The 23,369-nt window shown below is 44.3% G+C and overlaps 1 protein-coding gene across 1 annotated transcript in view; it reads right to left on the bottom strand.

Moving 5' to 3' along the window:
• Positions 1 to 18,944, bottom strand: part of LOC308465070 (uncharacterized protein) — a 30,079-nt gene extending 11,135 nt beyond the window's left edge. Inside the window, exons 1-9 of the mRNA XM_080984896.1 lie at positions 18,803 to 18,944; positions 17,274 to 17,424; positions 16,511 to 16,667; positions 15,142 to 15,255; positions 13,898 to 14,030; positions 12,234 to 12,391; positions 10,435 to 10,489; positions 7,370 to 7,470; positions 6,438 to 6,613 (exon numbers count right to left, since the gene is read on the bottom strand). Of these exons, the coding sequence (XP_080841022.1) occupies positions 6,438 to 6,613; positions 7,370 to 7,470; positions 10,435 to 10,489; positions 12,234 to 12,391; positions 13,898 to 14,030; positions 15,142 to 15,255; positions 16,511 to 16,667; positions 17,274 to 17,395 (1,016 nt within the window). The 5' untranslated portion in view covers positions 17,396 to 17,424; positions 18,803 to 18,944. The remainder of the gene's footprint in view (positions 1 to 6,437; positions 6,614 to 7,369; positions 7,471 to 10,434; positions 10,490 to 12,233; positions 12,392 to 13,897; positions 14,031 to 15,141; positions 15,256 to 16,510; positions 16,668 to 17,273; positions 17,425 to 18,802) is intronic.
• Between the last annotated feature and the right edge of the window lie 4,425 nt (positions 18,945 to 23,369).

The raw sequence follows: 23,369 nt of genomic DNA, 5'->3' as shown, positions 1-23,369 counted from the left end.
GCGTTGTGATTCCTGTTGTGATTGTTTTGCTTCAGGGCCTTTTTTTGGTATGCTACTGTAGATTTTGTTTGGACTGCCTCTCTCCATATGAAGCAACCTGAACCCTGCAATCATCATCTGAGGTCCTTCTTTGTCTGCCTCCTCCACCAGAGGCCTCTAGAAGACAGCAACACAAGAGCAGGCCTTTCCTGTGGTGACTCTCTGCTTGTGGAATGCTCTCCCCAGGGAGGTTCTCCTGGCACCTTCGTTGCATATCTTTAGGCAACAGGCAACCACATTCCTCTTCTCCCACGCCTTTGTTGTTGTTTAGTTGTTTAGTCGTGTCTGACTCTTTGTGACCCCATGGACCAGAGCATGCCAGGCACTCCTGTCTTCCACTGCCATCCCCTGTTTGGTCAAACTCACGTTAGTAGCTTTGAGAACACTGTCCAACCATCTCGCCCTCTGTCGTCCCTTTCTCCTTGTGCCCTCCATCTTTCCCAGCATCAGGGTCTTCTCCAGGGAGTCTTCTCTTCTCATGACGTGGCCAAAGTATTGGAGCCTCAGCTTCAGGACCTGTCCTTCCACTGAGCACTCAGGGCCTACCTATGGCTAATTAAACAAACTACGGCCTTTTGAACTAAGTGTGTGTGTTGTTTTTATTTGTTACTATGTTATGTATTTTTGTGTTTTTATATTGTAAACCGCCCTGTGTTCCTTGGATGAAGGGTGGTATAGTAACAACAACAACAACAACAACAACAACAACAACAACAACGACACACTATTATATAAATAAACTGTAACAACAACAACAAATCTTGTTTCTTCCTCTCCAATTCCAATTGCTCATATTTTTGTTATTCCTTTGTTTATGCAATTTCTCAGGTTCTCTGATGTTTTCCAAATAGACCATTGTTCCTTTTGCTGTGATTTCTTTTCAGATGAAGATAAGCCCAGAGCCGGTCCTTTGATTAGGCAGAGTGTTACAGTTGCCTCAGGCGGCAGCTGCTAACGAGTAGGGACAAGATTTGTAGGACAGAGCTGTGCGTATCACATGGCTTGCCTTGCATCCACTATACTAGTTTGCTGCCTACAAGAGGACACTATTCCTTCTTCAGTGTTGATATAAGAGTCAAGCACCAGTCCATCCCACTTCTGTGCATGTAATAAGTGGGACTGCCCTCATCTTGCCCTTCACCTCAGGTGGCAAAATGTCTTGGGCCATCCCAGGTAAACTTAAAAATACTCCCAAGTCCCCTAAGTTTTCAAAGTATGGTGAGAGCACACAGGAACCCTACAATTTAAACTGGTTTTACAATATTCAGTGGTTTCTTCCATTCCCTGACCAGGTGTTCATTTCTCCAAGAGGAAGTGATGATTCCATTTCCAATATGGATGATTTCCATTTCCAATATGGACCCATTCATTGGTGATGCAACCCATTGAAGAGTGATCTCACCCAAAGCAATTCCTTGGCAGGCATAATTATGTAGCAATAAGTGTTGCTTACTTGATTTAGCATTTATATTAAACTGCTTTGTGCTGTTCGCCTGAAGAGTGGCAAAGCCACTGGAGGAAGTAGATAAACATACAACTTGCATGTGCTATTTTCTATGTATAGATGCAAATTTATGAACTGACAACATATCTCACCATTGCGGGGAAGACGGAGACCCCATTTGCCCATTTAAAGCACTCTCATGCCACTGAGCATTCATGGCTTTCCCCAAAGGATTCCTGATATGTGTAATTTGTTAAGGGTGGGGGAAATTGGAGACTCCTCCATTCCCTTCACAGACCTACAATCCACAGAGTGATTTAAGAGTCAACCCCTCTTCCCAGGGAACTCTAGCAATTGTAGCTTTGTGAGGGGAATAGAGGTCTCCAGGCAATTCTCAGCTCCCTCCACAAATACAGTTCTCAGGATTTGTGGGGAGGGGGAAGCCATGGCTGTTCAAAGTGGCATGATACGAGGTATAAATGCGATTTACGAGAAGCAGTAGGCTAGTCTAATAATTAATAGTGTCGGGACAGAATGCTTTCCAGTGGAGAAGGGCACCAGACAAGGGTGTTTTCTCTCACCTTTACTTTTTATATTGACATTAGAAATATTGCTGTCGGAAATAAGGAAAGACAAAGAGATTATAGGAATAACATTGGGAAAAGAGGTTTTTAAGATCAGGGCCTTTGCGGATGATATTTTGTTAACAGCAGAAGAACCAGAAGCCAGTATTGCTAAAGCAATAAAGATAATATATGACTTTGGCAAGGTGTCTGGCTTTAAAATGAATATGGAAAAGACAAAACTTATGGTAAAAAATATGCAAGAACAAAAGCAAAAAGAACTACAGGAAAAGGTTGGCTTACAGATTCCTGCTAGGTGAAAGTCACAAACTATACCCACAAAGGAGGAATGGATTTGTAAACTAAATGAATATTTAATTTTGGCAAAATTAACTGCTATAATAAGAAATCAGTCGAATCAAAAATTTAAAAAGGAGTGGAAATGTTTTGACGAATATATGGCAAAATATTGCTCAAAAAAAGATACGCTAATATGCCTAGATTAAAATGTGAAGTATTGGATGGAAGAAAAATTAGTAAGGAAAGATAATAAGAATATACGGTATAGATGATTTGAGAAGACTGTAGAATGCAAAGATTATTGTAAATTGTGTAATGTGGAGGAAATCGAGTGGGGGTGGAGGGAAGTGGGAGGAAGGAGAAAAGAATAATATGATGGATTGAGGAAGTATAAATGTAAATGTATGGGGGGATGGGGAGGAAATGGTGTTGGCTATGGTACACTTGTATTGTAATGTAATATGTGAAAACCAATAAACAAACAAAGTGGTATGATACTGCTTTAAATGTGTAGTGTGAATGGGGCCTGTGGCTGCCCTTTGTGCCTGCTTGATCTGATGTCTAGGTGCTAATGGTTCAAGGCCCCCTGCTGTCTGTTCTTATGGTTCTTGAAACCAGACGTGGACCAGGCAACCTTTCAAACAGAGGCCTCTGTGATGCCCACAAACAGGGCTCCATGGAAAGGCAGCAGCAATTGAAAGTGCTGGTGCCACAATGTGCACGCATGCACAGAGGAGGAGGCGATGCACAGGGGAGGCAGTTGGGTGCACATGGAGACAGTGGCTGGACATGGAGGAGGTGGCTGCAGCGGCAGATGAGCACATGTGGAGGAGGCCAGGTCTGCTGACCGAGGAGACTGCCTCACATCACCTCATGGGCCGGCTGGCTCTGCTACCCACATGCCAGCCCCAACCCTAAGAGCTGAGGTCGTAACAAAGCAGGGAATCTGCAGGCGTGGTCAGTAAAAAATAACTTAAAAATAGACATTTCTTGGGGAGGGTGGACAAAAATCCTTTCCGTATAACAGTATCACAGCAGGGTACGTATGGGAGCAGCCCGTAAATCTTTTGAATCTTTTTTTACTCTCTCTCACATCTGCCTTTTCTTGGCGCTTGGTGCCCTCTCCTGGCTTTTCTTTGCTTATCAATATCATCCATCCCTTTGGCAATCATATCTACTTCTTTTCCCCTCTCATTCACTATTGGGAACTAAAAAAAAAAATCAGTATCACTCCACCCACCCCCCGCACTTTTTAAAAATAGAATTGAATGAAATTTGCAGGCTATGTCATTCCTTCTACAGTGGTACCTCAGGTTAAGTATTTAATTCATTCCAGAGGTCCGTACTTAACCTGAAACTGTTCTTAACCTGAAGCACCACTTTAGCTAATGGGGCCTCCTGCTGCCGCCACGCCGCCGGAGCACAATTTCTGTTCTCATCCTGAACCAAAGTTCTTAACCTGAAGCACTAATTCTGGGTTAGTGGGGTCTGTAACCTGAAGCGTATGTAACCTGAGGTACCACTGTATATACACGAATCCTGTCAAATTTTAGAAATTTGCAGTGGTTTTCCCAACAGGAGCAGGTGTTACAGTTTTGGAATCTACTCCAGTTCTCCCACTTTCACTATAGGGAAACAAATAAAGAATGGCTAACACTTCCCCCATTTTGACAGAAGTGGATGAAATTTGCAGGCAAAGTACTCCCCACCCCTCTCCATTGGATAAATCCTGACTTAATAATAGGCAAATAGGTCCAAGGGCTTTTACACTGGACACCTCTAAAATGTGTCCCCCACCCCTCAAAAAGCAGCCACATGTTCCCTTTTTTATTTTCAGCAGAATTGGATGACAATTCCAGGCAATAATTGGTGATAAGAATCCTACCAAATCTCAGAAAGATAGCTGCAGTGGTTTCCCCATGATTATTGAAGGGATTATTAAAGTTTTAGCGGGCAACTGCCCCGAAAACTGGATGTGAGAGAGGTGCCTCTGGATAAGAAACTTACCAACCTGCAGACAAATAGATCCAGGAGCTTTTGTGCTAGAAATTTTTAACATTGATTTGCTGGTGGGAGCTAAGGAGGATTTGATTTCCAGGTACAAACATTCTCTCTGATTGGCTGGGCCTGTCCATCACAGTGGAGCTCTCCCTCTGTTCTGGTGTTTGGTCCTCCTTCCCCATCATCTGACCCTGACATGGTCCTAAACACCTGAAAGCCTGCCTCCTTCCCTACAGATCCCCTCAGGTGTTATGTTCAGCAAAGGGGACCCTACTGGCTGTTCCACTCTCCTCAGACAGTGTAGTTGTAGTCCAGGAGAAAGCATTCTCTGTGGAAGCCCCTATGTTGTAGAACAGCGTTGTGTCTGGCATCTTCATTATACAGTGGTACCTTGGTTCTCAACACCTTGGTACTCAAACAACTTGGAACCCAAACACTGCAAACCCTGAAGTAAGTGTTCCGCTTTGCGAACGATTTTCTGAAGCTGAACATGCTCCTTTTTGAGTGTTACGCTGACGATTTGAGTGTCACACTTCCGTTTTGAGTGTTACACTGAGGTCCGTCTATTTTTGCTATTTATTTTGCGTGTTTATTTTGCAGCTCTTTTTTTGTTTTTGTGACTGTGTGGAACCCAGTTCAGCTACTGATTGATTGATTGCTTGTGTGACTTTGTGTACCTTGTTTATTGCTTTCATTTTATGGATCGATGGTCTCGTTAGATAGCAAAATTCATGTTAAATTGCTGGAACGGATTAATCCATTTTGCATGACTTTCTATGGGAAAGAGCGCCTTGGTTTTGGAATGCTTTGGTTTTGGAACGGACTTCCAGAACAGATTAAGTTTGAGAACCAAGGTACCATTGTATAGGTTTTGGTGAATGCTGAAGACACACCTCTTTACCCTGGCTTTTAACACCCAAGATACATATTTTTAGGACTCACCTCATTTCTGTAACTTGTTTGTGCTTTAATTGTTGTAACCCACTCTGGGACCTTTGGGTGAATGACAGGTACGTTCACTTTTAGGAGATGCTTGTCTGCAGCATTTTTAAAATATCTGCATCATCAAAGCACCACAAAGTACTTCAAGGGTCCTTGCTTCAAATCATGCCATCTTGCAGAGACCCAGCTTTGCCTCTGACCAACCCCAGTTTTTTCTGCAGTATCCCACTTCACCCTGGGACTCACCTTTATCTAATGCGTTCTCCTGCTCTGATGCATAAGTCAAATATTCATAGGAGGTGGCTGGGTGACTTGCTGGCAACAGGTCAAAATTAAGCAAAGATTTCATATGTGGATACAGTTCAGTTTTAAAATGGGGGGAAGTGTTCAAAAATGCCATGTACCTTAGATGATTTCACCATATAGTGTTACCTCAGGTTAAGTACTTAATTCGTTCCGGAGGTCCGTTCTTAACCTGAAACTGTTCTTAACCTGAGGCACCACTTTAGCTAATGGGGCCTCCTGCTGCTGCCGCTCCGCCGGAGCACGATTTCTGTTCTCATCCTAAAGCAAAGTTCTTAACCTGAAGCACTATTTCTGGGTTAGCAGAGTCTGTAACCTGAGGCGTATGTAACCTGAAGCGTACGTAACCCGAGGTACCACTGTATTTCAAAACATTATTCCTTAGATTGAGAAGGCCTATTTTATCTTCCACAGTTTCAATGCTTTTTCTGCAGTGTTACATCCATCGAGTTCAAGAGAACTTATTCCCAGTTAAGTAAGCATAACATTGCAGCCATCTGGTGCAACCCTTCACGTGTTTACTTATAAATATCTTCTAGTGCATTCAATGGGGCTCGCCCCTAGATAGGATCGCAATCTGAAATCTAATACCCACAAGTTGGTTGGTTGGTTTCTCCCCACCGACGTGACCTAATTACAAGTTGTGACATGGAAAGTGAAGCATGCAAATTCCTCAGTTCTGTTTAGGCCCTGTGGAGAGCCCATATATCATATTCCATAAACCTTTTGTTGTGAAAAATGCAGGGGGGAGGGGAACATTCAAAATGTCGTTTCCACATTGTCCTTTCTGAGGTACCAAGTTGCTTTGAATCTTCATGAGCTGCTGCTCCATCCTTGACGAGGTTTACGCCATCTTCTTATTCTCTGCTGTGCCACAGACTGAATAGTGGAATTCCAGAAGAAGTTTTGACAGTTTCCTGGGCCTATCGAGAGTGATGAAATGTCCACATTTCTCCAGTATATGCACTTGGGAGGCAGGGATGGCTTTGGCTAACATTTCTGCCCCGGAAGGATCCATCACCTAAACAACAAAACAATGTGTGCATTGTTTCAATTTTTTTTCTTAATATTTTTTTATTTATTTAACATAATTGTTACAAAATATAAGCAAAATATTGCAAATACATACATACATAAATATATTTTTCAAATAAGCACATATATATGAAAAAAGGAACAAAAGAGAAAAGAAGAAGAAAAGGTAAAAGAAGAAGAAAAAATAAAGAGAAAGGAAGAAGAAAAGTTGGAAGAGTTTCTTCCAAATTTATTCTACAAATATCTCAATATGAAAATAATAATAAAATTTCATTGATTGACTTCCATCGCTTACACTGCACTTCCTATATACATTTTAAGCAAGATTGTATATGTTATTCCGTATTTTTCCCGTACAATCTCACACAAATATTCTAATCAATAATCAATAATAAATTGTTATTATTATTACCAAAGCACACTACAGGAGACCAGTTCAGGACCATTTCATGAACAGTTCTCTCAATTTGTTACATCCGTTTAACTCTACCTACAAATACATCTTGCTTTGTCCATTCCTTATGCTTACACTTCCAGAATTTATTGGACACAGTCCATACATCTTTGCTAATTTATTTGGCATTAAATACCACCTGTATATCGTTTTCATAAAATTTTTCCTTTAAAATGGGCTGTAAATTTCATATCCACTCTCCACAGTTTTTCCCCATGAGGTCATGTCAATATGATGACCTAAATCTTTAGCCCAGTGTACCCTTGCTAATTTAACCAGTTAGCTTACCTTGTCCTCCCTTCCCCAGATGATTTGCGCTGGAGCCCTGATCTTGCTCATGCTGTCATGCAAGTGGTACCTGGACTCCTTGCTGGACATGTCTAAAAAGCCTTTTCCAAGAAAGAAGCAGAGTGAGGCCTGTTTCTGTGGTCGTTTTACCCTTGAGCATTTCCAGGCTTGTTGCCCTGAAGTCAGGTGTGCGTCTGTTTTGCAGCAGAAGAGAAACCCAGAAGCCCAACAACCACGTTCAAACCATTTTGAATCATCAGAGGGTCACTTTGCATGTCTTCTTAGAAACACAGGGCCAGCCCCACACATGAAAAAGTGTGTCCTATCTTAATGCTGTGTGCATTGCTCCCCTGGTCTGTTTATTGTTGGTGGGAAAATGCAGATAAGCACCCTTCTTTAGAGATTGCTACAGACATAAAATGTGATATGTCCTGACACTTTTCTGTGAGGAAGCAAAGGAGTGCCTAAAGTCAGCAGGCCTGAAGACCCTGCGCCCCCTTCTCCCCACAGCTGTTGCTGGACCACAGTTCCTATTATCCCTTATCACTGGCCGTGCTAGCTGAGGCTGATGGAAGTTGGAGTATTAATGACATCTGGAGACGTATGGCTTTTTTTGTTTTTGTTTTGTTTTGCAACAGCAAATAAAAAAAAAGCCATTTCCACAGCCACCAATCACATGCACTGCCACCTGACAATCTCCGGCTCACAGCAGCAACCAATCACCCGTCCCTCCTCAGCACTACCCGTGTATAAGACGACCCCAATTTTTAAACATTACTTTCACGTAAAAAATCCTTGTATTATGCATGGAAAAGTATGGTAATTCTTTATTGTGGTTGATAAGTGCAAACGGTTTAATTATTATTTGCTGATGTGTAGTTTTACTGTTCACTGATTCTGATGGATTGTTGAATGTTGCTTTGTTTGATATGAAGTTGTTTATTTTAAAGTTATTGCTACTTTTTATATTGGATCAGATTGTTATTGTTTGAGGTTTCATTATGTTTTCATATATGTTGGAAGCCGCCCAGAGTGGCTGGGGCAACCCAGCCAGATGGGCGGGGTATAAATAAATATTATTATTACTATTATTATTATTGTAATATTTGGGTTTATTTACAAATGCGCACGGTGGGACAGATTTTGGTCTTTCAGATTTCAGCAGAGCCCTGTACAAGGTCAAAATCCCCGCCTCTCACCTTCTGTTCTGCTCAATTAACTGCGTCATAGTTGTGATGCCCTGCAGCGCCCCCTAGGCTTGGTACCTGGCGCGGCAGAACCGGTTGCACTGCCCTAAATCTGCCTCTGCGCAAGGCCACATTCACACTATACATTTAACGAACTCTTAGGCCGCTTTCACAGCCATGGCTTCCCCTTACAGAATCCTGGGAACTGTAGTTTGTTAAGGGTGCAGTGGGAACTGGTCGATTACAGCAAGTGGGGCACTGATGTTATGGTAATATTAAAGGTATTCTTTCAATACAGTTGGTTTCAAGCTCCCCAAACTATCAAACAACAACATGCATGTTCCGAATGTTCAGGGATATGCTGAATCTCTTACAGAATATATGTGATTTACTAAGATGTTTTTAAGTCACAGGAATGGTCTGTGAGAATCAAATTTGATCTCATTTTATAATTGCTTATATATTTAGTATGTTTGATGGGTCTGAATGCCGATATGGATGGACATGAATGTCTGAAGTATGAATGAGAACCAGATGGTTGGGCTCCGAAGAATCAAGGATAAAGACGTTATTGAATTACAGATATAGAACTGATTAAATTAATTGTGTCATTTGGTCTTTCTTGAAAATGCTCTGATAAAGGTAAAAAAGGAACCTAACTCTGTTTTTCATGACAAATCTGCCTTCTTCCTTACAACCAGTCCAGAGGGTGGCACCTGCTATCAGCTTCCTTCACCTTAAGTCTTAGCACTGTCCTTGCAGAACTCAAGCAGGGAGGAGGGAAGGGGCAAAACTAGAATTAGTTGATCGGTTGGCTCTGGCTCCACCTACTGTTGGCCTCCTGCCTAACGCTCTACTTATCCCAATGGACACCACCCTCTGCTGACTTCACACACCTACAACTCGCAGCATCCTTAACAAACTGCAGTTCCCAGGAGTTTCCCCTGACTGTTAAACATGGTACAAGAGTGCTTTAACTGTATGGAGCGGATGTAAGCTAAGCTGAGCCTAGGTGCAGCCAGACTGCTTCAAGCAGCAAATCTGCTGCCTCAAGACAACAGCTTCCATTTTGCCGAACTAACAGGGAGGATAAGAGGAGATATGGTACAAAAAGTGAATAAGGAGGGGGCTATCTTTAAGGAATACAGTGGTACCTCAGGTTAAGTACTTAATTCGTTCTGGAGGTCCGTACTTAACCTGAAACTGTTCTTAACCTGAGGTACCACTTTAGCTAATGGGGCCTCCTGCTGCCGCCGCGCCACCAGAGCACAATTTCTGTTCTCATCCTGAAGCAAAGTTCTTAACCCGAGGTAATATTTCTGGGTTAGCGGAGTCTGTAACCTGAAGCGTATGTAACCTGAAGCGTATGTAACCCGAGATAACACTGTACATCAAAATTTATGTAGAAAAAGTAGAACTTCTGACAGAGTGAATCCAGAAAATGATTAGAGTGAAAGGAGAGTAAAGTCAAGATAGAAGAAGAGATTAAAGAAATAATGAAATGCGTTTAAGCTAGTTGGAAAAATAAAGTAGCGTAACAAGAACGGCTGGAAGTCAAGTCCCTTGGTGGGTGTCCGTGTGGGGTAGGTGTGTAGGTATGTTGATATGTATAGTATAGGTAGGTATTATATAGAGTAATGTAGGTATGTTTTATGTTATGAAAATAAGGTAGCGTGTTGTGTATGTGTATTGCGTAAATATATTTGTATATGTTTTATATGTTAATAACATTTAAATATATTTAAAAACAAAACAAAACACAAGACAACAGCTGGGCTGGGCTGCATATCTTTGTTCCATCTAGCATATTGATAGGAAACCAGGATCAGCCTCTGTGAAATTCCCCAGGCAGAGTGTAGGCAATGCTATTGAACTTACATTTTAAGAAGAAAGACTTGTGTGGCCTCCTGTCTTCCAGATAGCCCTTTAGGAGCTAAGGGGACGAAGAAAAGAAAAAAGAAAAGTAAGAAGGTCTGGAAAGGCTGGCAACCCCTGTACACAAAACTGAGCTACACGCACCAATGGTCTGACCAGATAGATAGATAGATAATTGTTTACGTTCGGAGACCAGCTTATAAAACACACTTGGGGGTACAATCCCAGAAGGAAAGCAAACATTTAAAACAATGTACAACAAGAAATTTAAAATTTATAAATGTGATAAGACACTTAAAACTAAGCTACCACAGAGACATGACCCAGAGTCACCCATGGAACTGAGTTTGGGGATTTTCTTAACGAACTAGTTTGGGTTGAGGAATGGTCTGTGTCTACAGATCTGTACACAGAATCTGGTGATCATCCGGGTCGTCTTATGATCTTTGCCTAACAGGAAAAGGTCAAAATTTTGCTTTTCCGAAAGGTCAGCAAGCCTCACCAGCAGGGGATCAATGGTCTCACTACGGGCCTCTTCAAATAGTCTGACCAAAATAAGGCAGCTTCCGCGTGTTCCAAGCCAAACCTCAACACATGCGACTTTTAAGTCCGACTGCACTTGCCCCCTTTTCCTGCCATTTCACCGTTTATATTGTCTTATGCTCTTCAGGCAGAGACCTATCCTCTGTAAAGCATCATGCAGATTGATGGCACTATATAATGAATGGATGGATGAAGTTTCCAGTGCAGTTCCTTGTGGGAGCTCTCTCCTAATTAGAAGCATAGAAATGTAGTCTTGTGAGGGATCCCAAGGGTGGCCTAGAGTGGCTGGGGCAGCCCAGCTAGATGGGTGAGGTAGAATGAAGAAGAAGAAGAAGAAGTCCAACTTTCTGCAATACAGCAATCACAGCTAAAAATCATAGATTCATAGAATTGTGGAGTTGGAAGAGACCCTGAGGATCATCTACCAGTCAGGGACCGTGCTGAGGAGGGCTGCACCGAGGAAGAATGGTGGGAGCTTCCCCCTCCCCCCTCCCCTGATCCTGAATCTTCCCAGGAGTAGGAGGACAGTATAGATTTGGCACCGTGGTTTGCAGAAGGGCATAGTGCAGAAGGCAGAAGCTGGGAAATACTGGATGGGGAACAGCTAGCAGAAGAAAAACTAGAAGAGAGAGAGTTAACAGATTCACAGTCTCTGGATAGTATCCACACACATCCCTTCCCCAAAGACACGGAGAGCTCAGAAAGTGTCAGCTTAGAAAGCGCAGAGACTACAGACTCAGATTACAAAATGTGGGAGTGATGTGGATTAACATGGACGGAAGGGGGAGTGACCTTTACTGGGAGCACCGCCATTCTGGTTAGATGCTTTCTTTTGCCCTTTGCTGTGTTTATTAAAGAAACTAACTGGTAAGAATTCCTTTCGTTTGATCTGCTCATTTACAGCCACGGGGGGGGGGGGCTGATTCCCCGAACCCTGACACTAGCCCAACCCCCTGCAATTCAGTAATATGCAGCTGTCCCATACAGGGATCGAACCTGCAACCTTGGCATTAACAACACCACGCTCTAACCAACTGAGCTTAAGAATCCCTGACAAGTGAAAAGTTGCAAGTTCACCAAACACAGTCTATTTACCCAGCCTTCTGTTTCAGATTTCGTCTCGTGCCTCTCCTGCCTGTACCACCAAATGCTGCAGAAGACAGGCAGGCAGGCAGGTGGACAAGCTTGCCAAGGTCTGGGACATTGTTCCAAACTATTAGGCCAGAGTCCTACAATTTTTCAGGGCGCTACCTCTTCACCTGCATGTTTGTACTGCTGGGATGGTGTAAGCCAAGTCTGAGCAAACTTTCTCCCTGTTTTACGGTCAAAGGAACCAGAGGGTTGCTGTGTGAGTTGGTAGACTTCCGCAGCTCCTTCAAATGTTTGATGAACTCATTATCTGCTGCATACCGTAGGCCTAAAGAGTTGGGAGGAAATGTGTGGCTTAGAAATGTAGTTACTGGTCAACCGGTTGCTATAAATGGGAGATCTGGAACCACAGAACAGTGCTGAAAGTCCGCAATAGCCTTTGCCAACCTGACCCCATCTAGATGTTGGATCACAACTCCCATCAGCCCCAGGCAGTAAGAGCATGCTGGCAAGGGCTGATGGGAGATGTAGTGCAGCAAATATCTGCAAGGCCAAGTTGGCAACAGCTGGAATAGAAGTTGGGACTGGAGTGAGCTAATGGAGCAAGGAATATTGCTGGTGGCTACCTCAATAGTCCTAGCACAGTTGCCAAATGTGGTATGCTATTGATATTAACATATGTGTTAGGATAATAATTTCAAATTTATGTAAGAATGTATGGGTTATGTTCCTCCCCGTATATTGTATATATTTGTATACAGTGGTACCTCGGTTTTCGAAAGCACCTCAGAAGTCAAACGGCTTCCGTTGAGTGTTTCTCAATTTTCTCAATTAAATCAGCAGACCTCCCTTTGTGCTTTGGTTTTTGAATGTTTCAGAAGTCGAACAGTCTTCCAGAGTGGATTACGTTCGAAAACCGAGGTACCACTGTGTCTGTCTGTGAAGAGTAACTACTCTCTGAGCAGCACTGAGAACGAAACACTGTACAGTGGAACCTCAGGTTGCAAATGTGATCTGTGCGGGAGGTACGTTCTCAACCTGCAGTGCTGCGTCTGCGTCTGCGCATGTGCATGACGCGATTTGGCGCTTCTGCGCATGTGCAAAGCGTGATGGCCAAAACCCAGAAGGAATCCGTTCTGGTACTTCCGGGTTTTGGCGCGTCCATAACCTGAAAACGCATAACCTGAAGCGTCTGTAACCCGAGGTACCACTGTACCTTTTGAACACATTCAAAGCACATTTTTCCACCTCAGATAATTCTGGGCTTGGTAGTTTGTTATGTGTTGCTGGGAGCGGGAACTCTGTGAGGGATAAACTGCAGTGCCCAGGATTCTTTGAGGGGAAGAATGTGCTTTAATAGTACAGTGGTACCTCAGGTTAAGTACTTAATTCGTTCTGGAGGTCCGTTCTTAACCTGAAACTGTTCTTAACCTGAAGCACCACTTTAGCTAATGGGGCCTCCTGCTGCCGCCGCACCGCCGGAGCACGATTTCTGTTCTCATCCTGAAGCAAAGTTCTTAACCTGAAGCACTATTTCTGAGTTAGCGGAGTCTGTAACCTGAAGCGTATGTAACCTAAGGTACCACTGTATAGGGCTAGTTTCCATATACACTCACACAGTCCTCTCTATCCTTCAGTCAGACAAGCAAGAGGCAATCATCGGTGTTCAAGGACAAATTGCAGTCAGGAATCTGGGATGCAAAGCAAGGTTGGTGAGAGGGTTGTGAGCTGGGGAGAGTTCGGAGGATGAAATAGAGAGGCCGAGGGGTTGTGGGAGGTGGGGTTGCATCTGGTCCCCAGGTCTGACATTCCCCACCCCTCCTCAGACACTCACCAGGTGGGCAAAGGAGAGACAAGTGAGAGACATCAGATGGATACTGAGCCGCATAAATACCAGCAATTGTTCCGCCCATGGACATGCCAACCAGGTGGAAAGGCTTTTGGTTCAGGCCAATGCACTCAACAAACTGAAAGAAGGAGCATGAGGTTAAGCTGGATGTTAAAGGTGTCCTTACCGGTTTAGTCACTTCTGCCCTTCAGCGGAGGTGGGGTTGTGGGCTTCACGGCCCTACCACACGCGCAGTGGCTGGAGCCCAGCTACCGTGCGATTGGGGGGATTCCCAGCCGTGTCACCACCTGGCCAGCCAATCGGCTGGCTCTGGGGGCATGGCCTGCCCTATTTAAGGCAGGATCTCCCTCTTTGCCGCTCCACAGCTGTTTGGCTTTCCCACCCTCCCGCCCTTTAAGGTTTTGTCTTTGACCTTGCTATGGACCTTGGTTGGTCGCTGTTGAGGGGCCTGGTAGGAATTTTTCCACTTGGCAAATTGGCACCAGCCACTTGGTTTTCGCCTACCTTGTAGCAAATTGTCACAACTTTCTGGGTATTGGTGGTTAGGCATTGGTATAGTTCTGTAGATGGAAGAGGGGAGGTAACGCCATCACCTGCCCCCCACATGGAAGGGTAGTCCGATAAAGGATTCCGGGGGGCGTGGCCCTATCCGAAGCCTAAGGAGGTGAGGGCCTAAGGCACGCCCCCTATCGGTGACCCGGGGAAGTTCCTAGTTGATGTGCATCAGCAGGACTCCCCCTACTGGTGGTTAACCCTTCCTGGACTTCAAGCAGACGGGCTGAAATCGGATATAGTCAGTTAAGACCAATGCCTAAACCAATACCACTCATCACCTGTAACCAATAAAGCTGTGGTCTTTTTTAGCCCATTAACCTTAATAATTGTGTCATGCATCATTATTTACACCTGGTGGGGGCGGGAACTCGCCATGCAAAGGGAATTTCCCAAGCAAGTCCCTAGCTGCTGCCAATCATTCCTACTTTGGATTCTCTTTAAAATAATAGTCAGCAGAGGCTGTGGAGCAGGAAGGTTCTCAAGGAAAGCTGAGCCCAGGAGACGTTGCCTTCCGCAGGAATGGGAAAACTGCAATGCACCCTGCTGGTGAGCAATTGCAAAACCAGCTCCTTGGCTCCAGCTTAAGCAATCGGAGCCAAGGCAATCTCCATATTTCATTGATCAGCGACGGTGACGCCCTTACCAGTCCAGAACCACTTGCTTGCCAGCCTTACCTGGTGTATCATTTTCGCTTGGTTAACTGCCGTGTAACTTTCTGCCAGCAGGCGAGTGGTTTCTCCATGGCCTGGCATGTCAAGGCAGACCACGTGGAGGTCCTTAGGAAAGAGCTGGGGAAAGACGGCATCGGAAATGAGGCCGAGAATTCAAAGCAACCATAATTGGGCTGGTCATTATCGAAGGGGTGGAGTGGTTGATGTGCCCAAATAAATACCATTACACCCTTCTTTAGCCTATGGTATAAAGAAACATATACAGTGAGAAAATGTTTGAGTGTATTATGGAGTGGGTAGATAGGATTAAGTTAAAAAGGCAGAGCTGCAATGCCTGAGATGCAAGATCATGCAAACAATAAGATTTACCACTTGGTCATCCACTCCCTCTTTATGATATGGTCCCTTTTCCCCCCTGGAGCATGGGGTAGTTGGGCAGCTGAATGCCAGACTTTAAATCTAATGCAACAATCACTCCTCTCCCAACCCAGGAGCAGCCAGGTTGTTACTGGATTACAACTCCCATCACAGGAACATTAGAAGGGAACATCTAGTCCAGCATGCTGTTCTCACAGTGGCCAACCACATGGCTTATGGGACCATCCTTGACTATTGGCCATAGGGCCTGCAGGAGTTGTAGCCCAATAGCAGCTGGGGGACACCAGCTTGGCTCCCTTTTCTAGATCAACAAGCCTGGCCTCACAGCTGTACTTCCACAATTTTGATCCAGGTTGCTTGGTCCCTACTCCTGCCAACCTAGCAGTTTGAAAGCACGTCAAAGTGCAAGTAGATAGGCACCGCTCCAGCAGGAAGGTAAACGGCGTTTCCGTGCACTGCTCTGGTTCGCCAGAAGCGGCTTAGTCATGCTGGCCACATGACCCGGAAGCTGTACGCCGGCTCCCTCGGCCAGTAAAACGAGATGAGCGCCACAACCCCAGAGTCGGCCACAACTGGACCTAATGGTCAGGGGTCCGTTTACCTTTACCTATGGCATCTTAATACATTGCATCAGAGGTAGGGAAACTATGGCTCCTCCAGATGTTGCTGGAGTAACGTTCCTCTCACCCATTCCATTGGCTATTGCGGCTGGTGCTGATGGGAGTTAGAGTCCAACAGCATCTGGAGGGCCACATGATGCCCCCAACCCCTGCACTACAGAAAGATGAGGATGCTGTGTGTCCTTAGGGCAGCTGCTCACACTTTACGCCTCACCGGGGAAACTCTTGCCTTTTCGACAATGGCTTGGGGGGGGGAATGCCCCAAGTAAAATGCTGAAGGTGTAAAAGTTGGGTACGTTTGGTCATTTCCAGCAGTCTCAGAGAAGGCACAAAAGAGACATGAAAGTTGCCCGATTGGAAAAATGGAAACCTACTTTGATGGTGTCTAGCCACATATCTTTGTTGAATGAAAAGCCATGAAGCATCAGCACCGATGGCTGGGAGCCTGGTTTCCCTCGGCAGAAATAACAGAACCTGTAGCCCTCATGTTCAACGAATTTCACCTTCATGCCCCTCTTCAGACGCTTGCACCTAAAAGCACAGAGAGAAGCAAGATGAAGAGACTGGTGGTTCTTCAGAGGAATCACTTCCAGTTAAAGTGAGGAGCGGAAGGAGCCGTCTAACTCTACCATGAGGAGAAATTAGTTTTGGTTTGCATTAAAATGCCAACCGGCCTAACTTGTACTTCCTGTACCAATATGGAATTGAGTTGGAAGGTCATCTGGTCCAAACCCCTACAGCACCAAAGTGACACCCCTGAGGCAACAGACCTGGGCAGAGTGTACAGAGGTCCTGGGCTGCCCAGACAACAAGACCCTCCTCTCAGCCTCGCTGATGTGGTCCAAAGGAAAGCAGAGCAATATGTTTGGCTGCAAGAGTTGCTGGAAGGAGACATGCAAAGTACCATCCAACCATCTTAGGGACTCCACACTTGTGTAGGGTTTACTCCTTAGCCTTTTCTTCTCCAAAATACATTCCCCAAGGCAAGGGGTAGGGGTAGGATTCAGAGCCAAGGATGAGGGATTCCTGTGTGATCTCTCATCCAGGTTTTATGTAAGACCATGCATGCTGATACTCGCCTCTCTTTGACCAAGGCATTACAAGTCACCCCATATATCTCCCTAGGTAAACACTTACCTGATCATGATCCTGAACAATAGTAAAGTCCAGTGGGAATACCGCCTGTTAAAGATGGTTGAAAAGATACCCACAAAGAAGAATGCAATCAGCATCAGCATCTTGCCCAGAGTGAAATTCATGGCAACTAGTTAAGGTTCTCTTTATTTGCCTGCGTAGTAAACATTTAGACAACAACAGGAAAGATTAAAGGGGTACAGGTAATAAAAATTACAGCTCAAAATGTTGCTCAATCTGGCTGGGTTTCCCACTCTGGGCAGCTTACAGCACATAAAACATTGTAAAACATTAGACATTTAAAATTTCCCGATACAGGGCTGCCTTCAGATGCCTTCAAACTGAGGTTGAAGCACATCTTAAGGGACAGCAGGTAAACAACTCAGTTTCCTTGCCCATAAAGTCCTATCTACTAATAGTGAATTCACTGAGTATCAAAATTTACACAGCCAAAACATAAGAATAATATCATCCATGCACATCATCCATGTAACCCCAGGCTTTGGAAAACACCAAGGCTTGCAGGGTGTGGGTGGGTGTGAAGAGAAAGAAGGACAGAAAGAAAATAAGCCCAAGGGGTGCGGGGCCCGATGAGGGCTGAGCATGTTCCATGGCCAGAAACCACTAAGTATCTGTTGGAGTAAAATAACAGGAAGCTGGGGAAATGGAAAAGGACACAGCTATCTGGCCAAAAGCTGCACAGGACCAACTCACCACAGTCCAACGTTCTGTGGCAAGCCCCACTTGTACTATCAAAGGGTTGTATCATCATTCTGTTGACGGAAGCCAGTTTAATTCAGCAGAAGTACCTGTTAGCTAAATGGGATGGGTGACTATTTTTGATGATTTGCCCTCCCCTCTGCAGCCTCTGGTGCCACCTCCCATGTTGTTCCAAAGTGTCCACCAAGCCTCTAATGAAGAGTGGGCAGTGGAGTCTGCAGGGTGTGTGTTTGTGTGTGAATAAGCAGAAGTTGCCCTCTGTTCCTGATCCACTGATGCAAGCATCTGCTGGGTCAAAAACCTCCCTTCATGGGAGCAACACAACTGGACACAACCCCAAGTCTGAGTGTGGATGAATGGTTCTGCGCAATCAGGGTTAAGCCACATTGAGAAACAGGCAGCCAGCAGCTTCTGAAGGAATGGTATATGCATTCCAGTCACTGCCACTACGCCAACAGTTTATGCTACCCAGTAAAGATCTATTTCACCCCAAACTTAATGGTTTTTAGCCCAAGCATCTTGCGTAAATCTCAGGGATATTTCCCAGCACTAGCAGAATTCCAGCAACATAAATACAATGGACAACAAACCTTCCTCTTGTACGCTGTACTGAGCTCAGCAAAGTGTCCAAGGATGAGTTGTTCTACACAATGTACTACACAATCAATGTTGTGTTATGATACAGGATTTACATCATCTCAGCAGGTTGATCCACCTGCCTCTTCCCACTGACATAGCCAACGTGCTTAGAGAGGCTGACAGATACATAAATGGCAATCTCACTCCCATTTCTGACATATGCTGAAACTTACCTGGGGTGGGAAGTTGTGAGCTGTTCTCCAACCTCACTTTTTCACTGCTGTCACGGCTGTGGGCATCTGCGTCTTGTAGCAGGCAGGAGGAGCTTGCAAAGTTGTAAACAATTTCTTCCCCAGGTCGGTGGAGGTGTTAAGATAATAATTTCTTCTGCCGACACCCTGCCAACGCCCTTTGATGCTACTGAATATTCCAGAGCCTGGTTCATATTGATGTCCGTCTCACTGTGAGACTGAAACCACCAGGAGTTTTGTCACCAAATGATTAGTGTCCCAGACTGATACATCCCTCAAACCAGCTTTGTTCCTGTCTTGGTTGACTCCAGATGGATGGTCCCAGGGTCTGGTCTGAAGGCACCTTGCTGAAGCTAAACAGGTTCAAGTCTGGTCAGGGTTTGGATGGGCAACCCTATGGAAGCCACATGTACACTGCTTTGGGTATCATGAAGGAAGAAGAAAGGAAGGATATATATGAAAAAAGAAAGACCTCATCTCACTTCACAGAGAAATCAAGGTGACTGTTTTCTGGAACCAACTACCACTCATGTGAGAGAGCCAGTGTGGTGTAGTGGTTAAGAGCGGTTAATCTGGTGAACTGGGTTCGATTCCCTGCTCCTCCACATGCAGCTACTGGGTGACCTTGGGCCAGTCACACTTCTCTGAAGTCTCTCAGCCCCACTCACCTCACAGAGTGTTTGTTGTGCGGGAGGATGGGAAAGGAGAATGTTAGCTGCTTTGAGACTCCTTAGGTAGTGATAAAGCGGGATATCAAATCCAAACTCTTCTTCTTCTTCATGTGAATGATAACTGCCTACCCTCCCACACAATCAAGGGGTACTATGAGAAAAGCTATTAGTCCATCTTTCCCTTGGCCAAAATGGTTCAGTTACAGCAGATTTGAGGAACCAGATATTGCTGGACTATAGCTCCCAACAACTCGGACAACTGGTCATGTTGGCTGGGGCTGATAGGAGTTGGAGGCCGCACATTCCCCCATCCTGGGTTAGAGGAAGTACCATCCAATTTTTCAGGATGTCTTAAGTGCCCTAGAATGCCATCAGCATCAATTTCCTGTGGGATGTGTTCCAAGAGCGTGCACACATTTGCATTGTTGTTGTTTCGTCGTTTAGTCGTGTCCGACTCTTCTTGACCCCATGGACCAGAGCACGCCAGGCACTCCTGTCTTCCATACATAATTTTATTTGTATGTCCGCCTTTTCACAGTTCAAATCATGGTTGACGCAGCTTACAGCATGAAGAAAAACACAGAACTACAGCATAACAAAAGTAGTCAAAACCAATAAATAAAACAATACAAAATACAAAACCATACTGAACCATTTCCACATACATCAAAATCTAAAATAAAGATACAAAAACCCACCAGCAACAACCCTCTGCCAACAACACCCTCCAACCACAGAGTCTGTTCAGCAGCCTCAGCTTTCGTAGCTGGAGCCAGTCAAGGCCTCACCCTCCCAGGCCAGGTAGAAAAGGCCTGCAAGGCAGGGAACAGGTCTTCCGGGACTCACAGCCAAGATCTGCTGCTTTTGTAACCATTGCCAAAGAAAAACAATGGATTACTTGTGTGTCACCGGAAATTTCTCACCACCCTTTTCTCATATGGTTGGAGCATATTTTTTTCCTTTCCCCTTTAAAAAGAAAAATGTTTTTTTCAAAGACGAATGTTGTGTGTTCTCATTCCTCTGGATTTGTGTAAATCTACTAGTTGGCCAATTCAGAATCCCAAGTGGTGGATTTGGAGGGAGGGAGAAGGATATAATGTCACCCCTCAAAAAACACTACAGTGGTACCTCGGGTTAAGAACTTAATTCGTTCTGGAGGTCTGTTCCTAAACTGAAACTGTTCTTAACCTGAGGTACCACTTTAGCTAATGGGGCCTCCCGCTGCTGCCACACGATTTCTGTTCTCATCCTGAAGCAAAGTTCTTAACCCGAGGTACTATTTCTGGGTTAGCAGTGTCTGTAACCCTGAAGCGTCTGTAACCTGAGGTACCACTGTACTACTCCTACACCTACTCCTGAGGCTCTAATTCCACTAATCCTTCCAGGATACTTTAAAGTAGGGGAGTAAACCACAAGCCTGGGGAGTTGTCAGGAACTGGTGTCAAGCGTAGGTCGTCAATCAAAGAATATACAGTGTCAGTGAAGTTAACACTTTATTCAAAGAAACCAAAACAGTGCAGCCTTAGTGATCCCAACAACTCTTCCCAGCAGGTCTTGTCCCAATGAGGCAGCTGCGAGAACAGAAGGTCCCCATCTTCCCACCGCTTGCTAAGGCACCTCCTCTCCAGGGTCTTTCTTAAGCAGTTGCAAACCCCCTCTGCTTTGCCCTCTTCATTTCTCTGTATGTCCTAGGAGACCAGGTGGAGGGGAGCTGGTTGCAGCAGGAGGGGGAGACTCCCTGGCTTCTTCAGCAGCCTACCTCTCTGTCTCCTGGCCCCGCACCCCTCCAGCCTTCGCTTCTACCTCAGAGTTTGAACTGTCCTCTACCACAGACTCTTCCTGCTCACCAAACCCTGTGACCTCATCTCCTTCTGACACTTCTCTCAGTCTGCTCCCTCTGACCACTCACTGTCGCCCCACCACCAGTCCCCTGGTTCTGAGACTTCTTCCCCTGGGGGTTCCCCAGCTGGTGTCTCCCTCCACTCCTCTACATCCAGCCAGTCCATGACAGGAGCCCTCCAAGTTTCCCAGTCCAGCCCTCCGTACTCTCTCCAAGTCAATCCCCATCACTAGGTCACAGCCCTGCTGCATGCCCTCATTGGATTCTATGCCCTTGATCCGGGAATACAGAAAAACCTGCTTTTGCTTGACCAGGACATTGTACAACTATTGTACAAAGGGAAAAGTCACATCTGTTGCTCCACTCACTCATTGCGCCTGAAGTGAGCAAGTGAGGTCCTTGGGCTGAAAAAATGCTCCTTTCCCCTTGCTTTAAACTTCAAGCCTAGTATCATCTTTCCCTTTCTCTTCATAGGACTAAAAAGCTCCTTTTCTTTTCGTGGAAAAAAAAATATTTATTGAAATTCATTAACGTCATTACAGATTTAACTTCACGCATACACATACATACAAAGAAAATATATATTTTTAAATTAATTTACCATAAGGTGTTAATTTAAACTTCTAGTTCCGCTTAGATTTCAACTAAGCTAAGATCAAATAATGTGACATAAAATAAAGTAACCGATAACAAAATAAAGTAAAATAAAATAAATGTAGACTTCCCATCCTTTCCCAATATAGTTGACCTTTATGATTTTGAATGTACTTATAATTATTACCTTACATTTAATATACTTTCTAATACTTTCGTACAACATCTTGTACCGATTTTTATTTATTTCTTAATATTTTACGTACACAAGGGTCATTCAAACACTACCATATATAATATGTCGCTGTTGTTTTTTGTATCTCTTAAACATTTCCCATTTTTGAGAAAATGATTGTTTTGTGTTACCTCTTAACCTATCTGTTAATTGAGCCATTTCCACATAGTCTAATAATTTATTTTGCCATTCCGTTAGTGTTGGTATCTTTCCCCCCTTCCAATTAGATGCTATTAATAGATGGGCGGCCGCTGTTGCATATAAAAAGATTTCTCTTATATTTTTCGGGATATCTCTGCCTAAAATTCCCAACAGAAAAGCTTCTGGTTTCTTTAAGAATGTTAATTTAAACATTTCAGTTTCCTTTTTATCAATGGATTACTCAGCAGTGGATAAGGCCTAGAAGCGCTTTCATAACTGCTTAAACTTTTCTTTTCTTTTCAAATAATTTTTATTAACAGGCCAATCAAATCACATTAATTCCAAATCACATTAATTCCAAATTACACAGCCAAATTTTTAATTTTTTGTTGGGGGTACCCATGTTTCGAGCTCAGAAAGGGATCCAATCATCTCTCTTGCTGCTGCTTTAATGTACACAGTTCTGTCAAAATAGTATTCACAGTTCTGTTCAATCTTCTCTTTGTTATTTTCCTCATCTTCTTGTTGTTATCATATATTCCTTTCTTTGTGATCTCTGGTAGCGGGTTGAAAACAAACGTTGTTATATCCTGTGTGGATTTTACACTCCTTCAAGAGCCATATCAAAATAGACAGATGCCATTTCCGCACCTCCGTATAAAACATTCCCAAAGTCTGTCCGTTAATTTCCACAGGCCTGCCAGTCTCTCCTCAATTTTCTCAGGGGGCCCTGCCAGGTCAAACTCACAGTCCGATATAATAACAAGCCATGGTCCTCCTCCCCGTCGATATCCTGTGGCCAGGCCTGCCGTAGCAAATCTCTCTTTTTATAACTGCGTCACAAAGAACTTTCATTCCTTTCCCAATGTTCCCACAAGCCATATCTTTGATTAGTAATTTATTTCCACACAGTTCTTAATCACCCTGCTTGTAATCAGTAATTGCAACGATTCTTTCTTGGGGGGGGGGGGGGAGGATTGCTAGGTACTCACATAAGATAAAAAAAGAAAAGTCCCCCTCCCCTTTTCAGTCCCGTTCCGACATACCGATCCTTTGATGAATCTTCTT

The sequence above is a fragment of the Podarcis pityusensis genome (genome assembly GCF_964106645.2).
Source record: "Podarcis pityusensis genome assembly, chromosome: 2".
In the NCBI taxonomy this organism is placed as follows: domain Eukaryota; kingdom Metazoa; phylum Chordata; class Lepidosauria; order Squamata; family Lacertidae; genus Podarcis; species Podarcis pityusensis.
The sequence above is the reverse complement of the archived record's forward strand: the minus strand, read 5'-3'. Positions and strand labels throughout refer to the sequence as shown.